An 18411-nucleotide genomic window follows, 5' to 3' on the forward strand; every position below is an offset into this window, starting at 1 on the left:
ATGACCGCGTGGAATTTTTCGATTAATGAATAATTAATAAAATAATTTATCTCAACGTAAAATAAATTCACGAAAAATTATCCACGGGTATTCAATTTTAATTGCGTCGAAGTTCAGTAATCAATTCTCAATAATTTATATAATGTTAACTAAATAATATCTTCTTGTTATAAATAATCTTAAATAATAATAATTCAATTGTTCTTAATAATTCGTTTTGTAAAATAATCGCCAGGAATTTGCGCGCTCAAAATGGACGCCGATGTTCGTTAGTGCGTAGTTATCTTTGACCTTGCGTACACGTTAACTGCGTTGTAAATTCAACTGACGCTTGGCTAATCCGTGAGAAGACAATGGAATTTTCTCGAAGCTTTTAATTCTCCTTTTTATTTTATGAAATAAAATAAATGTAACTAAACCGATTCTCCAGATGTTCAGAATGATTTAGAATTAATCCAGTAAATTAATAAATTCTCACGACAATTAACACCGCAAGGTCCTTGAGCAGTCCTTGGGTATAAACCTCCTAGAGGTACGCTCAACGGCAACTAATCAATAAAATTTAATTGCAATTAAATGATTATTGAATTATTATTAAATAATTTGAGAATAATCAATCAGAAGAGAAGTAAACTGAGTATAAACCCCGCAGACCGCTCTTAGCTCACAGAGTAATTATTGATACCTTGTTGGATTATACGACGATCTAACTCACTACTCGAGATTGGAGTCCTAGATGTTATTGGCTTCTGTCGTCTCGTAACTACTCCGGGGATCGGTCCTTCTTGATTTCTGTGGCACACTCTTTGGCGGTTACACTACTTCTCCCTGACACAATGCACGGCTCACCTATATAATAACCCCCAAAATACCCCCTCCTACTCTCTCTTTAGGACCGAAGATCGAGGCGCACCAGTGCTAGTCGAATAGTTATCGATCTCTGGCGACTTATCGATGCAGGGTAATTTTACCCTGTTACAAGGTATTCTGGTACATTCTTCTCTTGGAGGGCCTGCATGATGCATTCCCAATTGGTGGAGTTGAAGGCGTTTCTGATGTCTAGAGTCACCACCAGGCAACACTTCTTCGTTCCACCCTTCCATCTGGTTCCTGCGGTTGCTTCCTAGGCCGTATCAACAACCAGTTTGATTGCGTCCAGGGTTGATCGTCCTTTCTGAAATCCATACTGATTGTCTGCCAGGAGTGTGTCGACTACTGCTTCAATTCACTGGTAAATTATGCGTTCAAATATCTTACCCGCTGTATCTAGCATGCAAGGTGGCTGGTAAGATGACGGTTTATCCGGTGGCTTTTTTCCTCCAAGAAGCAGCACTAACCGTTGTGTGTGTGTGTGTGTGTGTGTGTGTGTGTGTGTGTGTGTGTGTGTGTGTGTGTGTGTGTGTGTGTGTGTGTGTGTGTGTGTATGGGTGTATCTGTGTGTGTAAGTTGGTAAACCTCTTATAACTTTTGAACGGTTAAACCGATTTCATCGCAGTTGATGCCATTCGATAGGGCTTGGCCAAACTTAGATTTTAAATATAATTTACACTGATCCGGACCGATCGATTTCGAAAAATCTAAAAAAAACTGTAAAAAAAATTTTTTTTCAAAAGTGGTTTTTTTGGCATAACTATTAAACGGCTATATTAACCAACTCTTTAAACTTATCAGCTCTTAACATAAAAAAACTACGTCGATTTCCGCTAATCCGGTCGAAATCGGTTTATTCGTTCGTGAGATATCGTGCAAGAAACAAAACCCCAAAAAAGTGTTTTTTCGGAATTACTCCGAAATTTCTTGTTTGAATAATTAAAACTTTGAAATTCTTTATGAGGCCTAAAAAACTGCGTAGAATGCCACCAACCACGTGGAAATAGATTCATTCATCCAAAAGTTAGTGCGGTTTGAAAATTCGAAAAAATAGTGTTCTATAAAATTTTTATCAGACTTTTGAGCTCAAATAGCTCAAAAGCATAGAAAAAGTATCTTTTTGAGCTTGGAGAGCTGAAAAAAACTTATAGATTGTATTTTTGAGCTCGAAGAGCTCAAAAACTTCGTAGGTGCAATTTTAAGCGCCCAGGTATTAACGGAATTAGCGGGAAGTTGCAGGGATGACCGTAAGGGTCAACGGTTTTCCTAATTTTTTTCCGAAAGTGTTTACTATAACGGTAATTCATAGCTTTATTTTACCGTATTAATTAATTAAATTCACTTATACCAATTAATTTACTTGAAATTATTGAATTTTATCAGCACATACTATAGCATGCTCAAAAATTTCGATCCTGACTTTTTTTCGATTGGGAAAGGTCAGCGCCACAAACTAGATGAAAAAAAATGTGTAGTTAGTCTCTTATAGATACGCAACTACACTAAAAAAAGGTAATTCACAGCTTGCATCGACGGCCGTCAGAGCGCGCTGAAATTATTTTTGCATAAACTGTAGCTTCAAGGGGATAGTTTGCCATGAAAATTGCAGCAAACGCGAGAATTTAGTTGGTACCAGAGAAAAATTAACTAAAATCTTAAAAGGGTTCACACACACACACATGATGTTGGATTTTAATAATTTGCCGGCAATTATTCTCTTATTCATTTACTTTTAATTTTCGCGAAAAAGTATTGAATTGAAATTGTCTACTTTTATTATAATTACAAAAAATACTAAAATCCGATCAAAAACAGTTCCACTGTAAAAAATAGCGTCAATTCCACGTTCATAAGACTATTATAAGAACAAAATTTTTTTTGAATAGCAAAAAAAGCATAGTAAAGCTATCTCTTTGAGCTCGGAAAGCTCAAAATAACACATAAATTGTATTTTTGAGCTCAAAGAGCACGAAAACGTCATAAGTGCAATTTTAAGCGCCTAGGTATGGAATTAGCGGGAAGTTGCAGGGATGGCCTTCAGGGTCAACCGTTTTTCTAATTTTTTTTTCTTGTAAAATTCGTGAAATCGATCTATTAGGACTTAAAAAAATTTGAATTACACAATGACGCACACCAAGTACATTGCAAAATTGTTTTTTTTCATTTTTAAATTTGCACCAAAATTTTTTTTAATTATCGAAAATCATATACAATCATATCAGTTACATGGATTTTTTAATATTTAACTTCCTGCTAAGAAAATTGTAAATTTTCAAAAATCGGGAAGTTATTGGTTTTACCCCGTTTTTCGAAAATCGACTTTCATCGGATCCCTCAGTTTCGAGGTCCTAGGAAGCTTTCCTCACTATTTTCACGATGATGTCCGTACGTTTGTATGTATGTGTATGTGTGTGTGTTTTTTTTTTGTTTTTTTTTGTTTTAAGGGGGGGGGGGAGGAATCCTTTTTACGGATTATAGGCATAGTTGTTTAGCCTAGATATGTGGCGACTCGACGCAGTGTCATACTTAAACTCGACGCTAGCGCCCCTACCCACTAAACCCTAAACCTCTTTTCCTCTTTCCCCTAATCCCTGATGGAAACCGCCGTTAGACATTACTTCGTGAGGGGAGGATCTAGCTACTGCTCTTTCTTCTGGTAGCTAAGGTGTTATTTTACCTTTCTTCTAGTTGTTGTCATTTGCTCTTCTTCTTTCGATGGAACGCAAGTCTATGAGGACTTCTGTTGCAAATGTGCTGATGGCGTTCTAGGAGGCTCTTGATGACAACATTGCTTCTACTATTGTCTCTTGGTTGGATTTTCTTCTTTAGGATCATCTCCAGCTCATCTTGCTGTGGGTAAAATCGTGGGCACTCAAAAAAAACGTGCTCCGCGTCTTCATTGATTCCTGGACAGGACGGGCACTCCGGTAAATCATCATGCTTGAAGCAGTGAAGATACGTCCAAAAACATCCATGTCCTGACAACAACTGCGTCAGATAGTAATTGACCTTGCCATGACTTCGGTTTAGCCAAACGTCGATCTTCGGTATGAGACGGTGTGTCCATCTCCCTGTTGTCGCGGCGTCCCACTGCGATTGCCATCATGTGATGCTGTTCTGCCGTTCTTTAGCTCTGAGTTCCTCGGCACTTTGTGCGGTTGTCATCTTTCGTTGGTAAAGGTTCCATCTTTCCTCAGCTAGGACTCTGAGCGGCAAAGTTCCGGAAATGACACACACTGCTTCCTCTGATATTGTTTGAAAGGTGCTGGCTACTCTTAGCGCGCTCAGTCGGTAAACTGGACATGCTTTCCTCCATGATTCTTGGATCTCAAGTGCGTCGGCCCAAATGGATATACCATATGTGAGGACCGATGTAACTACTGATGATAGCTATGACCTCCTTGTCTGCTTCAGGCCACCGATGTTGGGCATCAATCGTACTAGGTTGGCTACTACTGCTGATGCTTTGGCGGTCACGTGTTCAACTTGTTGTTTGAAGTTAAGTCGGGCATCGAGCATCACTCCCAGATATCGAATGAATGGTTAGGATGTGATTTCTTGGTCTCCGACGTTTAGATTGATCGTTTCCACCACTTTTCTGCTAGTGATAAGTACAGCCTCGGTCTTCTGTTTAGCCAGTTGTAGATTTACTGTGTCCATCCACTGGTTAATTCGCTCAAAGGTGATAGCGAACATATGTTTTATCTCATCAAGAAGTTTGGCGACGATTACTACGGTTACGTCGTCCGCGTATGCTACCAGTTTGACATATCTTGGTAGTTTCAGCCTCAGCAATCCGTTGTACATGACATTCCAGAGAAGTGGACTGAGAACAGAACCCTGCGGTACACCTCCAGTAACATCATACTCCTTTAGACCATTCTTCGTGTCATATCTCAGGACTCTATCTGTGAAGTAGCTAGCGACTATCCTTCGTAGGTATCCTGGTACGTTCATCTCTTGAAGGGCTCGCATGATGCAATCCCAGTTGGCGGAGTTGAAGGCATTTTTTATGTCTAAAGTTGCCCCCAGGCAATATTTCTTCGTTCCCCTCTTCCATCTGGTACCGGCGATTGCGTCTTTGGCTATACCGATAACCAGGTTGATCGCGTCCAGGGTTGATCGTCCTTTCCGAAATCCGTACTGATTGTCTGCTAAGAGTGGATCGACAACTGCTTCTATCCTTTGGTGGATTATAAGTTTTAGTATCTTACTGGCTGTATCCAGCATGCAGAGTGGACGATAAGATGACGGTTCTTCCGGTGGCTTTTTCCCTTTAGGAAGTAGTACCAGCCGTTGTTGTTTCCACTTCCGAGGAAAAATCCCTTCCTTCAAGCAGATGTTGTAGACGTCGAGAAATGACGCTAGCGCTGCTTCAATAGATGTTTTCAAGGCAATATTAGGAATTCCGTCCAATCCCGGTGCTTTATTATTCCCGACGCGGTTACAAACTTCCATCAGTTCTTCTTTCGTGACAGGTGGAATATCATTCAGTTCATCCTGTGTCAACAGATAGTTGAAAACACGCTGTCGTAAAAACAGCGCAGTCACGATCTTCTGTAAGAGTTGAGGACACGTAGGAGACGACATTGGCTGATATTTCAGGTGTGCCATGACTACCTTGTAGGGTCTACCCCAAAAGTCTTTGTCCACCTCGTTGATTAGCTCTTTCCAGCAGTTCTTCTTGCTATCCTTGATGGCTTTGTTTAAATGTCGACGAGCTTTTTTGTATTCTGCGACTAGTTCCGCTGAGTCAGGCCGCCGATAACCACGCTGAGATATTCTTCTTTTCTTGAGACACTCTTTCCGTAGGAAGCTGATGTGTTCGTTCCACCAGTGCACCGAAGGTCTTTGGTTCATGCCCCGTTTACGGGGCATGCAGATGTCGCAAGCCTGGATCACTCTCTTCATCAAGTCCTTGGTAATTTCTTCTGCAGATCCAGTAGTAAGCGGTTCACTATTTAGGGCAGCTGCTAGAGCACCTGGGTCAAAAGATTTCACCTTCCACCCAACGATGTCAAGTTTCTTAGCCGGTCTTCTAGGATTCTGGTCCTTTGATACTTCCCAGAGAATCGCATTGTGATCGCTGGCCGGGTAGATCTCCATCACCTTCCAGTCGTAGTTTTCTCTGATGAGGCTGCTGCTGACAAAAGTAAGATCCACAATAGAACTTGCGTCTCCTTTAGTGTACGTCGGCGCATCGCCGCTGTTCAACAATACTACATCTAACGTAGACAAAGCTTCCAGTAGTTCTTTACCTCGAGCGTTGGTGTGTTTGCTGCCCCATTCCACTGCCCAGGCGTTGAAGTCTCCAGCTATTGCCACTGGGTAGTACTGCTTCGCGTCCTCCGTCAGTCGATCCAGAAAGTCCATGAATTCAACAATAGTGAGGTTAGGTGGTGCGTAGCAGCTGTAAAAGCGGATGCCATCTACCGATGCTGCTACAAAGCCGGCGCTGCCATTGTTAACGACACTCTGGAAGGGGAGCTTGCGACAGGACCATATGACAGCTTTTGTGGTGCAGTCAGTTTCCCATGGTTGGCCGCCGAAGTGTTTATACGGTTCTGATATAAGCACAAGGTCAAGCTTCTGTTCACGTACTGTCTACATGAGCAAATCATGTGCCGCCTCACAGTGGTTGATGTTTAGCTGCAGTATTCTCATTTTCGTTTATCAGTTATCTTCTTGAGAGCCTCTTGGTATACTGGGCATCTGCTTGTGCCGGCATGATGGGCGTTATTCTCTGTACCGGGTTGATCCGCACACAGTGCGCATTTAGCAGGCTTATTACATTCGGCGATTTTGTGTACCTCTTCTCCACATTTAATGCAAAGTTTGGAGCGGTCGACTTCACTTGTGCACTGAACCGCACGGTGTCCAAAATGCCAGCATTTATAACATCGAACTGGTCTTAGTACTGTTCTAATACGACAATTGGTCCAGCCGATCCAAATCTTGCCGTGTTCTCCTACCACTTTCTGCGCTACCGTTGCTGCCAGAGTCACCGACGCAATTTATGTTCTGCTACGTAAGACTTTACGAATTTTAATGGCCTCTACTGTTATACCACAATCGTTTCCAGCTGCCTCTTGTAAATCTGTTAGAATGTCATCTTTAGTTGTAGTATCGTCAATATCGCGAATTTCCAGGTCTTCTTCAGGTCCTGTACTAATGACATTTGCGTCCTCCTTAAGTATTCCCTCGATAGTCTTCTGCAGGTCTTTACCTCTATCACTACTGCCTTTCGACAGCGTGATGAGAATTTTCCCTGTCACGGTCCTGCATATCTTCTCGACTGTGTTGCGGACCTGATCTGGGCGAACGTCCGCCTTAATCCGTGTAAGTATTTCAGAATACTTATCTTTGTTCGCTGGACGGATAATAAGTGCCTCCGGTCTCGTTGCTGTTCTTCTTGGCTTCTGGTTCGGCTTCAGTGGAGGCACCAGAGGTTTTTCTGGGGGCAGTTTCCTGCGCTTTTTCTTCTTGTCCTTTCTGGACTGCACCTTTTCCCAGCCTGGCTTCTTGTTCTGTTCACCAGAGTTTTGTGGAAGATCCTTAACCACTTCCTGCTTCTTGATGGGATGACCAGGTCCAAGGTCTTTCAGCTTCTTGGGAGTATGAAAAGCTCCGCCTTCGGGAGAACGAATTTTTCTTTTCAACTCTCTCAGGATGCGGCCGTCTTGGTCAAAGGATTCAGTCTCTGCCGTTGTGATAGTTTCACTTTCTTCTTCAGCGACTGATTCTCCGTCACCTTCGGCTCCAGTGTCCATCGCTTCTTCAACAACCACGACTGTTTCTCTCCGATGTAGCACAAGGGGTGCGGTGTAATGATGAGCGCCATTCTTCGTCCAGTTTTTTGAAACGTTGAAGTGCGTTCACTACACTAGTCGTCTGGTTTTTTATCTCCTTGTGGATGTTGACCTTTGACTGAACGAAAACATTTAACTCGCTGGTCAGTTTCTCTAGGCGTTCCAACGCTTGTGACCGCTTCATTTCAGCGCTCGTTTCAATCGCTGCTTGTTGGGCATGTAGCCCGTTTTCACTCTTGTTTGTTTCTTGTGGGTTACTCATACTTTTTTGATTTACCAGCGCATTGTACGGAGCGGAGCGGGTTGTCATAACTAGGAATGGGTGTACCCTCGGAGATAGTACTCCTACCCCAGTTCCCTGAGGCCTAGCCGACACTTAGCCAGTCCCGGAATACACGGACGGACTAGAGTCGCTCGGAGCGGTGAAGATTCCGATCTCTAACACTCACTGCGTACTTCCTGATCAAGGCCCGAAGTGGCTGGCTCCTGATCCACTGCTGCAACTTTCACCTCGGCAGAGCAAGCTCACATCAGCCGTGGCCTGCATCGTCGGAAACTACGATACAGGTTCCGGACACTCCCAGTGAGTTACAGCAGGAACCAATCGTCTTGCTAGGTCAGTTAGTGTGACCAACCCATTAAAGGGGAGTTTTGTCCACGGGACCTTATTTTGTTTGGTTATTTTGCTTGGCTCCTACCCGCTGTACCTCATCAACTAAGAGATTAAGTGTCATCCACGGACAGCGAGCGTTCTCCCATCCGCTTGGGGAGACGCGCCCGGTAGCAGTATCTCTTCTGCCCCGAGTGTGTGTGTGTGTGTGTGTTTGTGTGTGTGTATGTAAACCTCTCGTAATTTTTGAACGGCTTGACCGATTTCATCGCGATTGGTGTCATTCGAAAGGGCTTCGCCAAACTTAGATTTCCTATAAGTTGGAACCGGTTTAGACCAGTAGATTTCAAATCATTGCAAAAAAAGTTACAAAAAAAGCTGTTTATTTTTCATTTTTTTTAAATATTTCTGAAGTGGCCAAACCGATCAACTTCAAAAACTATTCAGCTCTTAACCTGGAAAACCGATCACCTTTAAAAACTATTTAGCTTTCAACCTTGAAAACCCGCATCGATCGCCATATAGAGCGTCAGAATCGGTTGATGCGTTCGTGAGATATCGTTGAAAAAAATCGAAAAAAGTTTTCTTTGTAATAACTCCGAAATTCTTCATCAGATCGATTTTTTATAGAGCTTAAAAAACCACATCGATTGCTGCCTACCGCGTGAAAATCGGTCGATTTATTAAAAAGTTACAGCAGTTTGAAAATTAGAAAAATCGTGTTTCATCGAATTTTGATAAGACTTCTTTGCTCGAAGAGCTCAAAAGCATAGCAAAGCTGTCTCTTTGAGCTCGGAAAGCTCAAAATAACATATCAATTGTATTTTTGAGCTCAAAGAGCTCAAAAACGTCATAAGTGCAATTTTAAGCGCCTAGGTATGGAATTAGCGGGAAGTTGCTGTGATGGCTTTCAGGGTCAACCGTTTTTCTAATGTTTTTTTTTTTTTTTTGGGAAATACGTTTTAAAACAAAAGTGTTCTGCATGATACGTTTCCGGAAGATCAATATTAATAAAGTGATGGCTATTCGAGAATAAAAAAGCCGAATATTTTTAATTTCATTCTTTCTTGGGTTGGGTAAAAAAATTACTAAAAATTGGATAAAAAAATTTCAAAAAGTGTAAGAAAGGACAAAAATTATTCAGCTAAATCAAAAAGGATCGAGTTCAACAGTAATTAATTTGACAAATAAAATACCCCGTATTTTTTTTAATTCTCCTAATTTTTTAAAAGAAGTAATTTGTTAAAAACGTAATGATATACAATGAAAGAACAACAGTTTTGTTTAGAAGTGATCGTAGATAAAAATTAAAAACTACAAAAATTTAAGACGTTAATATCTCCTGAAATATTGATTTTAGCAATTTAGTGCTTGGGATATTTCTTGCAGAAAATCAAATTTACTACAAGTTAGTCATTAAAATTTTTTTTGTAGCTCTTCTCAGTGACGAGAAAAGGACAGAAAAAAGTAAATTTTATGAAAAAATTGAATTTGGTGATCCATACTCCTTCGCCAGTGTGAGTTACGATTAAGCCACGATAGGCAGTTTTGTGGAGTATTCCATTCTAAGTAAAATAACCAATCTTTGATTGAAATAATGCTATGAAATGCTGTTGAGCAGTGAAAATTTGAGGAAACAGCTCGAGTTTTACGTGTATTTAAATCTCCCTCGCTTCCTCCCAGCCGTTGCATCGATCGCTCGCGCAGCAGATCACTGCAACATCGATCTTACCAACTAACAACCGCTTGAGGTTTCCTCGCCGCGCCACGTGGAGGCAGGTCAGGCGCTACAGCAGAGCTACCGGTGCCTTCTGGCCAATATTTGGTGCGCATTATTATTATTATTCCTTCTCGAAGTCTAACCTATCTATAAAATCTTTTTATCTATCTTATCTTATCTAATTATAATCAATTAATCGTTCTCTAAATTACTTTAATATTAATTTAATCTGTTTCAGTGATTCTTTCGATTTATCCCGCAGTTATAAGTTTCATTATTCTGTTCTTTTTGGCTTGTTTGCAGCTACTGTAAAATCTTGGTTTCTCAACCGCATGGCTTGCACGTGCCTAACTAAGCTTTATCTATTTTCTATCGCGTTTTTGCTAACTAATTGTGATTCTAGCCTCGAATAAATAAACTTAACTGTGATAAATATTTATGTGAAATTAAAGTTAGTGATATATACAATTATTAATAAATATAAATAATAACAACGAAGTTGTTAAATAATTTGAACCCCAGAAACTATCCAAGTCCCACTATTTTTATCGTTTTCAGCATCGAACTTTAAATAACGTGTATATTTAATGAAAAATCTTTTCACACCTTGATCGAGCTCTTCATAGTAATATTGGAGGGCTCAAATTTTCAGAGAATTTTTTTTAGGACATTGCGAACAAATTTTCGTGATAGGGTCAAAAAAAAATTAGTCGAAAATGGCACCTTTTTGCTCATGTGCGAGTTTTATTCGCCTGAAAAAAATCATAACAAAGCTTTCAAAATGTGCGACAAAAATGTTTATGACAAGATTTTTGGAGGGGGCTCACTTTGCCCCACATTCTAGATTTTTCTATTTTAATGCGCACAGCTTATCAATGTCGAATTACAAATAAAGGGCTAAAAGTAGTGCAAAGAGTAAAAAAAAAAAAGTACGGATATGACCATTTTTTCCTTAAGGGGCCCACTTTGCCCCCCCCCCTCTCCCTACGCTAAAATCTCGAAACTAGAGAAAAAGTTAAAGGATGCAAACCGACAAAGTGGGAAATTTCGTAAGAGATGCATCAGAAATACTGAAAAAAATGATCCATCTACTCCTCAAGCCAAGGTATCGGCACTTTTAAAAAATTTGAAAGTAACGCCAATAATAAAAAAAAAAATTGATGTTATGTGAAGTTTTGACTCAGCTATTAGTAAAAAGTTATAAAAATCTAAAAACCAACGAAAAGAAGGATTATTGTCGTATATTAAAACCTGATCATTTAAAGAAGAACAAATTACTATCTTCGTCAAAAACTTTTTTTTAACATGACACGTATAAAAGAGGTGGTTTTCGAAAAGGAAATATCAAAATGTTGAGTATAAAGAGAGAAGTTATTGAATTTTTAGAAAAAGACCAAAATTCTCGAATGTGCCCCGGTAAAAATGACTATATCAAATCGAAGAGAGAAACTAAACAAAAACGTTTGTTATGTGATACGATGAGAAATTTACATAAAAAATTTTTAACCATTGTAAGTTATAAATTGAGTTTTGCAACCTTTTGTAGATTCAAACCTTTTTGGATAACGTGGGCTAATATTAAAGAACGTAGCACTTGCTAATGTATAATTCATGCCAATATAGAACTAATGCTTCCAGCACTTAATGAGCACAAAGCCATTACATGTGATATTCATTCAACAAAATGTTTGTTTAGGTAATGTTCCCAATGTAAAGATAAATATCTTGAATATTTTCTTCCGCATCCTACTAAAAAAGTAGTCTATCGTAAATGACTGTATGAAACTACTTCATATGAAAAGCCAAGTCCGTACGTAAACCAATAAAAAAAAAAATTAATGTTCTCATCACAGAACTCGTACAAAATCTGGAAGAAGCACCGCCATCATTTCTACAGCATGTTACGACTATTGTACATCAATACCAAACTGTGTCTGATCTAAAGAAAAATTTGACAGAAAATAGTGCTCTTATCCATGTAGACTTCAGTGAAAATTACACTTGCAGGTATAATGTAGAGATTCAAGCTGTACATTTTGAAGCAGCGAAACCACAAATCACACTCCATACAGGAGTTTTGTACTATCGTGATAATGAAACTATTAGGGATCAACCATTTTGTTCGATATCTGAGAATATTCGGCATGATAATATGGTAGTTTGGGAGCATTTGAAACCTGTCTTTGAATGGCTTAAAGATAAAAATTGAACATATCCCATATTCACATCCTCAGTGACAGTCTAGTTAATCACTGTAAAAATAAATATGTTTCACATGGTATCATGACATCTCAAATCTCTTTACCCATGGATTTCATTTTTTTCTTGGCATTATTCCGAACTTAGTCATAGTAAAGAAGCTCCTGACGGTGTAGGTGGCACACTCAAAAGAACTTTTGATAGAGCTGTGGCTGAGGGTAAAGTGGTTAAAGATATTATAAATCTGAATTCACTCAAAAATATCTTAGAGTCTAGATGTCCATATATACTGCTGTTAACTTGAAAAATCAGGTGAAAACCATTGCTACTTTCACTGGCACTCAAAAAGTTCGTCAATTCGTATTTGACATTAATTATTCAGAATTTAGAAGTCTTTCGTGCCTACAATGCGAAGGTAAATGTAGCCATTTTCATTAAGGGTATTATCCATGCCCTAATAATAATTCGATGGAGAAAACAGTAAGAAACTATAAGCCTGCAAAAGTGGCTTTAAAGTTACCAAAAAAAACTTAATGTAATTCTCCTGTGCCAAAGATACTCAAGTCAAGCTTAAATGCTTACAGTATAGGTGATTATGTACTAGTAAAATGAGAAGCCAAGATTTATCCTGGCGAAATTATTACTTTTTTTGACGATGGAGCTATGGTTCGATGTATGACAGAAGGGAGAAAAGGATGGAAATGGCCGGTAAATAAAGACGAAGAATTTTATTATTGGAATTCGATTCTGCAGAAAATTGAAGCGCCAAAATGACTATCATGAGGTATTTATTTTTTCAAAGAAATAAAAAATAACTTGTGATTCTATTATTTATAAATATTTGAAAATTTAATGTTCAGTTTACTCTTAGTTTTTTCTGGTTTTTCTTGAAAATTCAATTATTCATTTGAATTAAAACTCTTTAATTCTATTATTTATTTCTTTTTAAAACTTTACGTTTTATATTAAAACTTTAATGTTTAATGAGTTAGTTTTTTTATAATAGTTTAATTACTTAATTGAACTCAAACTCTTTATAAAATATGTTAGTAAAATTTATTATAAAATAACCCAAGTAAACATGATAGATCTCAGTAAATTTAAAGATATATTTTTGTTAAAATGTTGTGAAACAAGTTTTAATAAATTAAATTCATGTTGAGATATAAAAAAGACGTTTATTGTGTTAACTTAATCTAAATATAGTAATAGCGTTAAGAAAATTCATTCCCTTACTTGAATCATCATTCCTTTATAATTGATTTTTTTCATCACCACTTGTTCAGTGAACAGGCCCAGCCATGATAAAGTTGCCCCTGGGGGACTCCCAATTTCACGAGCCGCACCCGCTAGCCGCACGAGCCTGTCTACCGCTAGCTCCCGCAAAAACTAACCGCCAATGAAAGCTTAGCTCGACTGATCACGCCATGTCTCGGTGGTGTGATTGGCTGATCACTCCGCTGACATGCGCAATCAGCCTTCTTCCCCAAGTCGACGAGGAAGCAGACGCATTATTATTATTATCTTTCGCTTCCACGCTTTTCGTTGCAACAAGTCGCCATTAGTGTTACTTTACTTTTTCTTTTTGCTAACAAACCGCATTGCGCTTATTTAATAAGTTAATTTGCTTAAATTAATTGTTATTAAATTGTGTTATTTGTAAAAATCATTCTCCGCTTTTCCAGTGTCGGCAGTGTGCTCAACCACGTGTCAACCGGCTTCGCTTTATTAATCACGCAGTGCTTTATTTATCCGCTTTTATTTAAACAATCCGCTAACATATTAAATAAATATTAAGTGTAATTTGTGTAAATAAATTTATAGTGTTCATTTTAATAAATATTTCCGCGTTTTAATTGAGATATCCAGACCAAAACCTGATCCTCCGCTGTCCCGCAATTACATCATTTTACACCACTTTATTTTTATTTAAATTGAGATAAGCTGGGGATTACATAGTCAGCTGGGATAAGTTACTTTTGTACTATAAATTAAACATATAAAATTTGCAATTGTTGCATATTATATTCTTATTATTATTCGAAGTCATTTTTCGCAAATTTGTGAGAACCACTCATGTATGTGTGTGTGTGTGTGTGTGTGTGTGTATATGTGTGTGTGTGTGTGTGTGTGTGTGTGTGTGTGTGTGTGTGTGTGTGTGTGTGTGTGTGTGTGTGTGTGTGTGTGTGTGTGTGTGTGTGTGTGTGTGTGTAAACCTCTCGCAACTTTTGAACGGCTTGACCGATTTCATCGTGGTCGGTGTCATTTGAAAGGGCTTCGCCAAACTTAGATTTTCTGTAAGTTAGAACCAATTTGGGCCGGTAGATTTCAAGAAATTGCAAAGAAAGTGAAGAAAAAGTTGTTTTTTTTTTTCATTTCTTCATAATATCTCCGAATCGGTTGCACCGATCGATCTCAAATACTGATCAGCTCTCAACCTTAAAAACCCGCATCGATCGCCATCAAGTGCGTCAGAATTGGTTTATGCGTTCGTGAGATATCGTTGTCGAAAAAAATTGAAAAAAGTGTTATTTTTTAATAACTCCGAAATTTTCCATCAGATCAATTTTTTTGTTTCAAGTTTTTTATAGATCTCAAAAAGCTTCATCGATCGCCGCCAACTGCGTTAAAATTAGTTGATTCATTCAAAAGTTATAGCAGTTTGAAAATTTTAAAAATTGTGTTTCATCGAACTTGGATAAGACTTTTGAGCTCGAAGAGCTCAAAATCATAGGAAAGCTATCTCTTTGATCTTGGAGAGCTCAAAATAATTCATAAATTGTATTTTTGAGCTCGAAGAGCTCAAAAACGTGATAAGTGCAATTTTAAGCGCCTAGGTAAGAAATTAGCCGGAAGTTGCAGGGATGGCCTTCAGGGTCAACCATTTTCCTAATTTTTTTATTTTATATTTTTTTGTAAAGGAAAAAAATTTTGTTCTTATAATAGTCTTATGAACGTGGACTTGGTGCTATTTTTTACAGTGGAACTGTTTTCAATCGGATAGTGAATAATCGCTTCGTTCCACAAAAAGTTCGAACAAAGATATTACCTAGCAGTTGCAGAATTTCGAGGCTGCTTTATTGGACTCCGTCTTCACAATGTCTTCTTTCGGTGCGACAACTTCACTATTCCTCAGTGTGGGATTATGCCCATCCTCGGAACGCTTACTCTCTAGGCCCCGGAATTTATCTTAATTTTATTCTAACTGCGCGAGCATCCTAGACCACAGTGCCCCATGATCTGTCGATAACTAACTGCGGCTAGGGTGAGGACCTTCAACGGGTAATAATGGAGCCCCGTGACATTCTCCCCTGCGACGTTCACAAGGGCATGGTGGTCTCAGATGTTTGCAGCTTCAGGGAAAAGGCCAAAAATAAGACTTGAATTTAGAGTAGAAATGACGTGGACGTTAGGAAATTGAATTTCTTGGTCTTTGTCTTTTTCATGTTTTTCAGTCTCTTTCTTTATGTTGGCCTCAATTTTGTGACGTAGTTCATCAAGACGTTGGATCCTCTTGGCCCAATCTGAATTATTTTGAGTAAAATCTTCTAAATCCAGTTCTGTTGGTTTGTCAGCTAGACGCGGCTCCTGTCCATTAACAAGGTAGTGTGGTGATAATCGAAGAGAGGCGTGGTGTAAGCTGTTGTAAGCCAGTTGGGATTCTCCTAAATGCTGGTCCCATTCAGTTTGGTCTTTGTCAATGTATGCTCTGATCATCGGTTTCAGAGTGCGATTTAGACGCTCAAGAGGGTTCACTTGAGGGTGTTGGACCGCTATTGGTAAAAAACGGACTCCAGTCTCCTTAAAATAGTTTAGTATTTGTCCATTTACAAACTCTTTGCCATTATCTGTCACCAAGAAGAGTGGATAGCCTCGGAGTGAAAACGTCTTTCTGAAAGCTTCCAATACAGTACCTCCAGTATGTCTTCGTAGAGGATGGAACTCTGAAAATCTAGTATATAGATATTGAATCACCAAGACTTATGCATTGCCTCGTTTCGACCTCGGAAACCCATGACGTCCGCTGCTACCACTGCCCAAGGTTTAATTGGCTGTCTCGTCTGGAAAGGTGCCTTCCAGGATGTTTGATTATACTTCATTCGCTTGCACGTCTCACAAGCCTCCACGAAGTACTCTACGTCCTTATGCATGCCTGGCCAATAATGTGACACCTTAAGCCGCTCGTACATCTTGTTTCTGCCTAGATGACCAGTATCTGGCTCTTTATGGTTGGATTTTAAGACTTGAAGAATCTCTGATTCTTTCAGTACCAACTTCCAGGCACCTTCGTCTTCGAGGATCGACTTCTGTGGATCAGGTCGATGATAGTACAAACGATCGTCATCTATTTTCTACTCAGGAAAATCTCCTGAATTTCTACGGAGATTATTTTTCTTCAGATCATACCAGTCCAGAGCTTGTATATGAACAATTTTTATGTCTTTCAGCTGGTCTTTGACCTCCAGCCAGTCTTCTGGGAGTCTGCCTTCATACAATCGTGAAAATGCATCTGGTCCTTTATTTACAGTGCTTTTCTGATATTTCACAGAGACCTGCTTGATGAATAATTCTACAGCTCATCGTGAAAGTCTACCATTGGGGTCATGAAGTGAATGTAACCACTGTAAGGATGCATGGTCAGTTACGATGGTGAAGGGTGCGCCCTCGAGGTAACATCTCAATTTTCTTACGGCCCACACTGCGGCCAAGCGCTCCTTCTCGGTTGTTGTGTTTCGAGTTTCCGCTCCCCGGAGTTGTCTGCTTAAACAGATGATCAGATACTCCTTCTCTGTCTGGATCTTTTTGGACGAGAAAAGCCCCTTTCCGATGTCACTAGCGTTGGTGTATAAAAAATAAGACAACCCTGGTCTAGTTAAAGCTAAAGGTTTGGCGTTAATGAATGCAAGTTTTAATTCCTGGAAGGACTTTTCTTTAACCTCGTCTATCTCGCGGAATTTTTATTTGATCAATTTAAACTTAAAGATTTATTATGAGGCTTAAAAAATTGCGTTAAATGCCAGCAACCACGTGGAAATCGGTTAATTTATTCAAAAGTTATTGCGGTTTAAAAATTCAAAAAATAGTGTTTTATCAAACTTCTATCAGACTTTCGAGTTCGAAGAGCTCAACAACAAAGAAAAGCTATCTCTTCGAGCTTGGAGAGCTCAAGACAACACATATTGTATTTTTTAGCTCGAGAAGCTCAAAAACGATATAAGTGCAATTTTAAGCGCACAGGTATGGAATTAGCGAGAAGTTGCAGGAATGGCCTTCATTGTCAACCGTTTTCCTAATATTTTTAAATTATCAAAATATACTTGATCGAATTAGTTGGTTATGGATTGATCAATCAGTCTAGAGCTGTAAGCAACTTACACAAATTCACATAAACATACATATACGCACATCCACAAAAATTTGCTTGAATGATTTTCAAGGTCCTAAAAATGTTGGAATCTGATTTAGATTTAGTAATTGAAAAATTATGGTTACTTCTTATTTCTTTGATACATCTTATTTTATTTACTACCAGTTCAAAATAATAGCAGAATAGAAAAAAAAAAAAAAAAAAACATTAAAATGTATACAATATTTAGACATTGAAATAAAACTAAACCAAATTCTTTCAGATGCATCTATTCTTCATCTTAATGGAAGTCAGCAAATGACTATACTTATGCCCGAAGATTCGAGAACACAAGCAGAAGAGATATCTCTTCGCTTCCGAACATCTCAGCCAAACGGATTATTGTTTGCGACTAGTGCAGATTCTTCATCAGATTGTTTGCAATTGTATTTAGACAATGGAGTAGCTAAGATGAGGATTCAAATTCAAAGTCATGAAAAGGTAAAATGTGTATTGTAAAATTATTCTATTAAATTTATTTTAATACGAATAGAATTTTAGCAGTAACAATGAATTCGAGAAAAACATTTTCTCTCTCCATGTGATACGGCCGTATATGGCAATATCGAAAGACATACTCACAAGGGAAGATTCCCAAGTGTCCACCTCTGATTTCAATGCCGCTGAAATATGTTATTCTACATCGAAATCTCAGAGATATGTATTTTTTTTATCGGCGGAAAAACATTTTTAGGGGGTGAAATCAACCTCCAAAGTTAACCCCCTCAGGGAGTCAATTGCAGGTTTCAAATTCTTGCAGTCAATATTTTTGCAAACGACTCAGTGGGTCATAGGT

General features: G+C 38.7%; 1 protein-coding gene across 1 annotated transcript in view; it reads left to right on the plus strand.

The window, feature by feature from the left end:
- Positions 1 to 18411, plus strand: part of LOC123263793 (neurexin-3-like) — a 763584-nt gene that overhangs the window by 390441 nt on the left and 354732 nt on the right. Inside the window, exon 20 of the mRNA XM_044726803.1 lies at positions 17839 to 18056. Within this exon, the coding sequence (XP_044582738.1) occupies positions 17839 to 18056 (218 nt within the window). The remainder of the gene's footprint in view (positions 1 to 17838; positions 18057 to 18411) is intronic.

Source organism: Cotesia glomerata, linkage group LG1, assembly GCF_020080835.1.
Source record: "Cotesia glomerata isolate CgM1 linkage group LG1, MPM_Cglom_v2.3, whole genome shotgun sequence".
Taxonomy (NCBI): Eukaryota; Metazoa; Arthropoda; class Insecta; order Hymenoptera; family Braconidae; genus Cotesia; species Cotesia glomerata.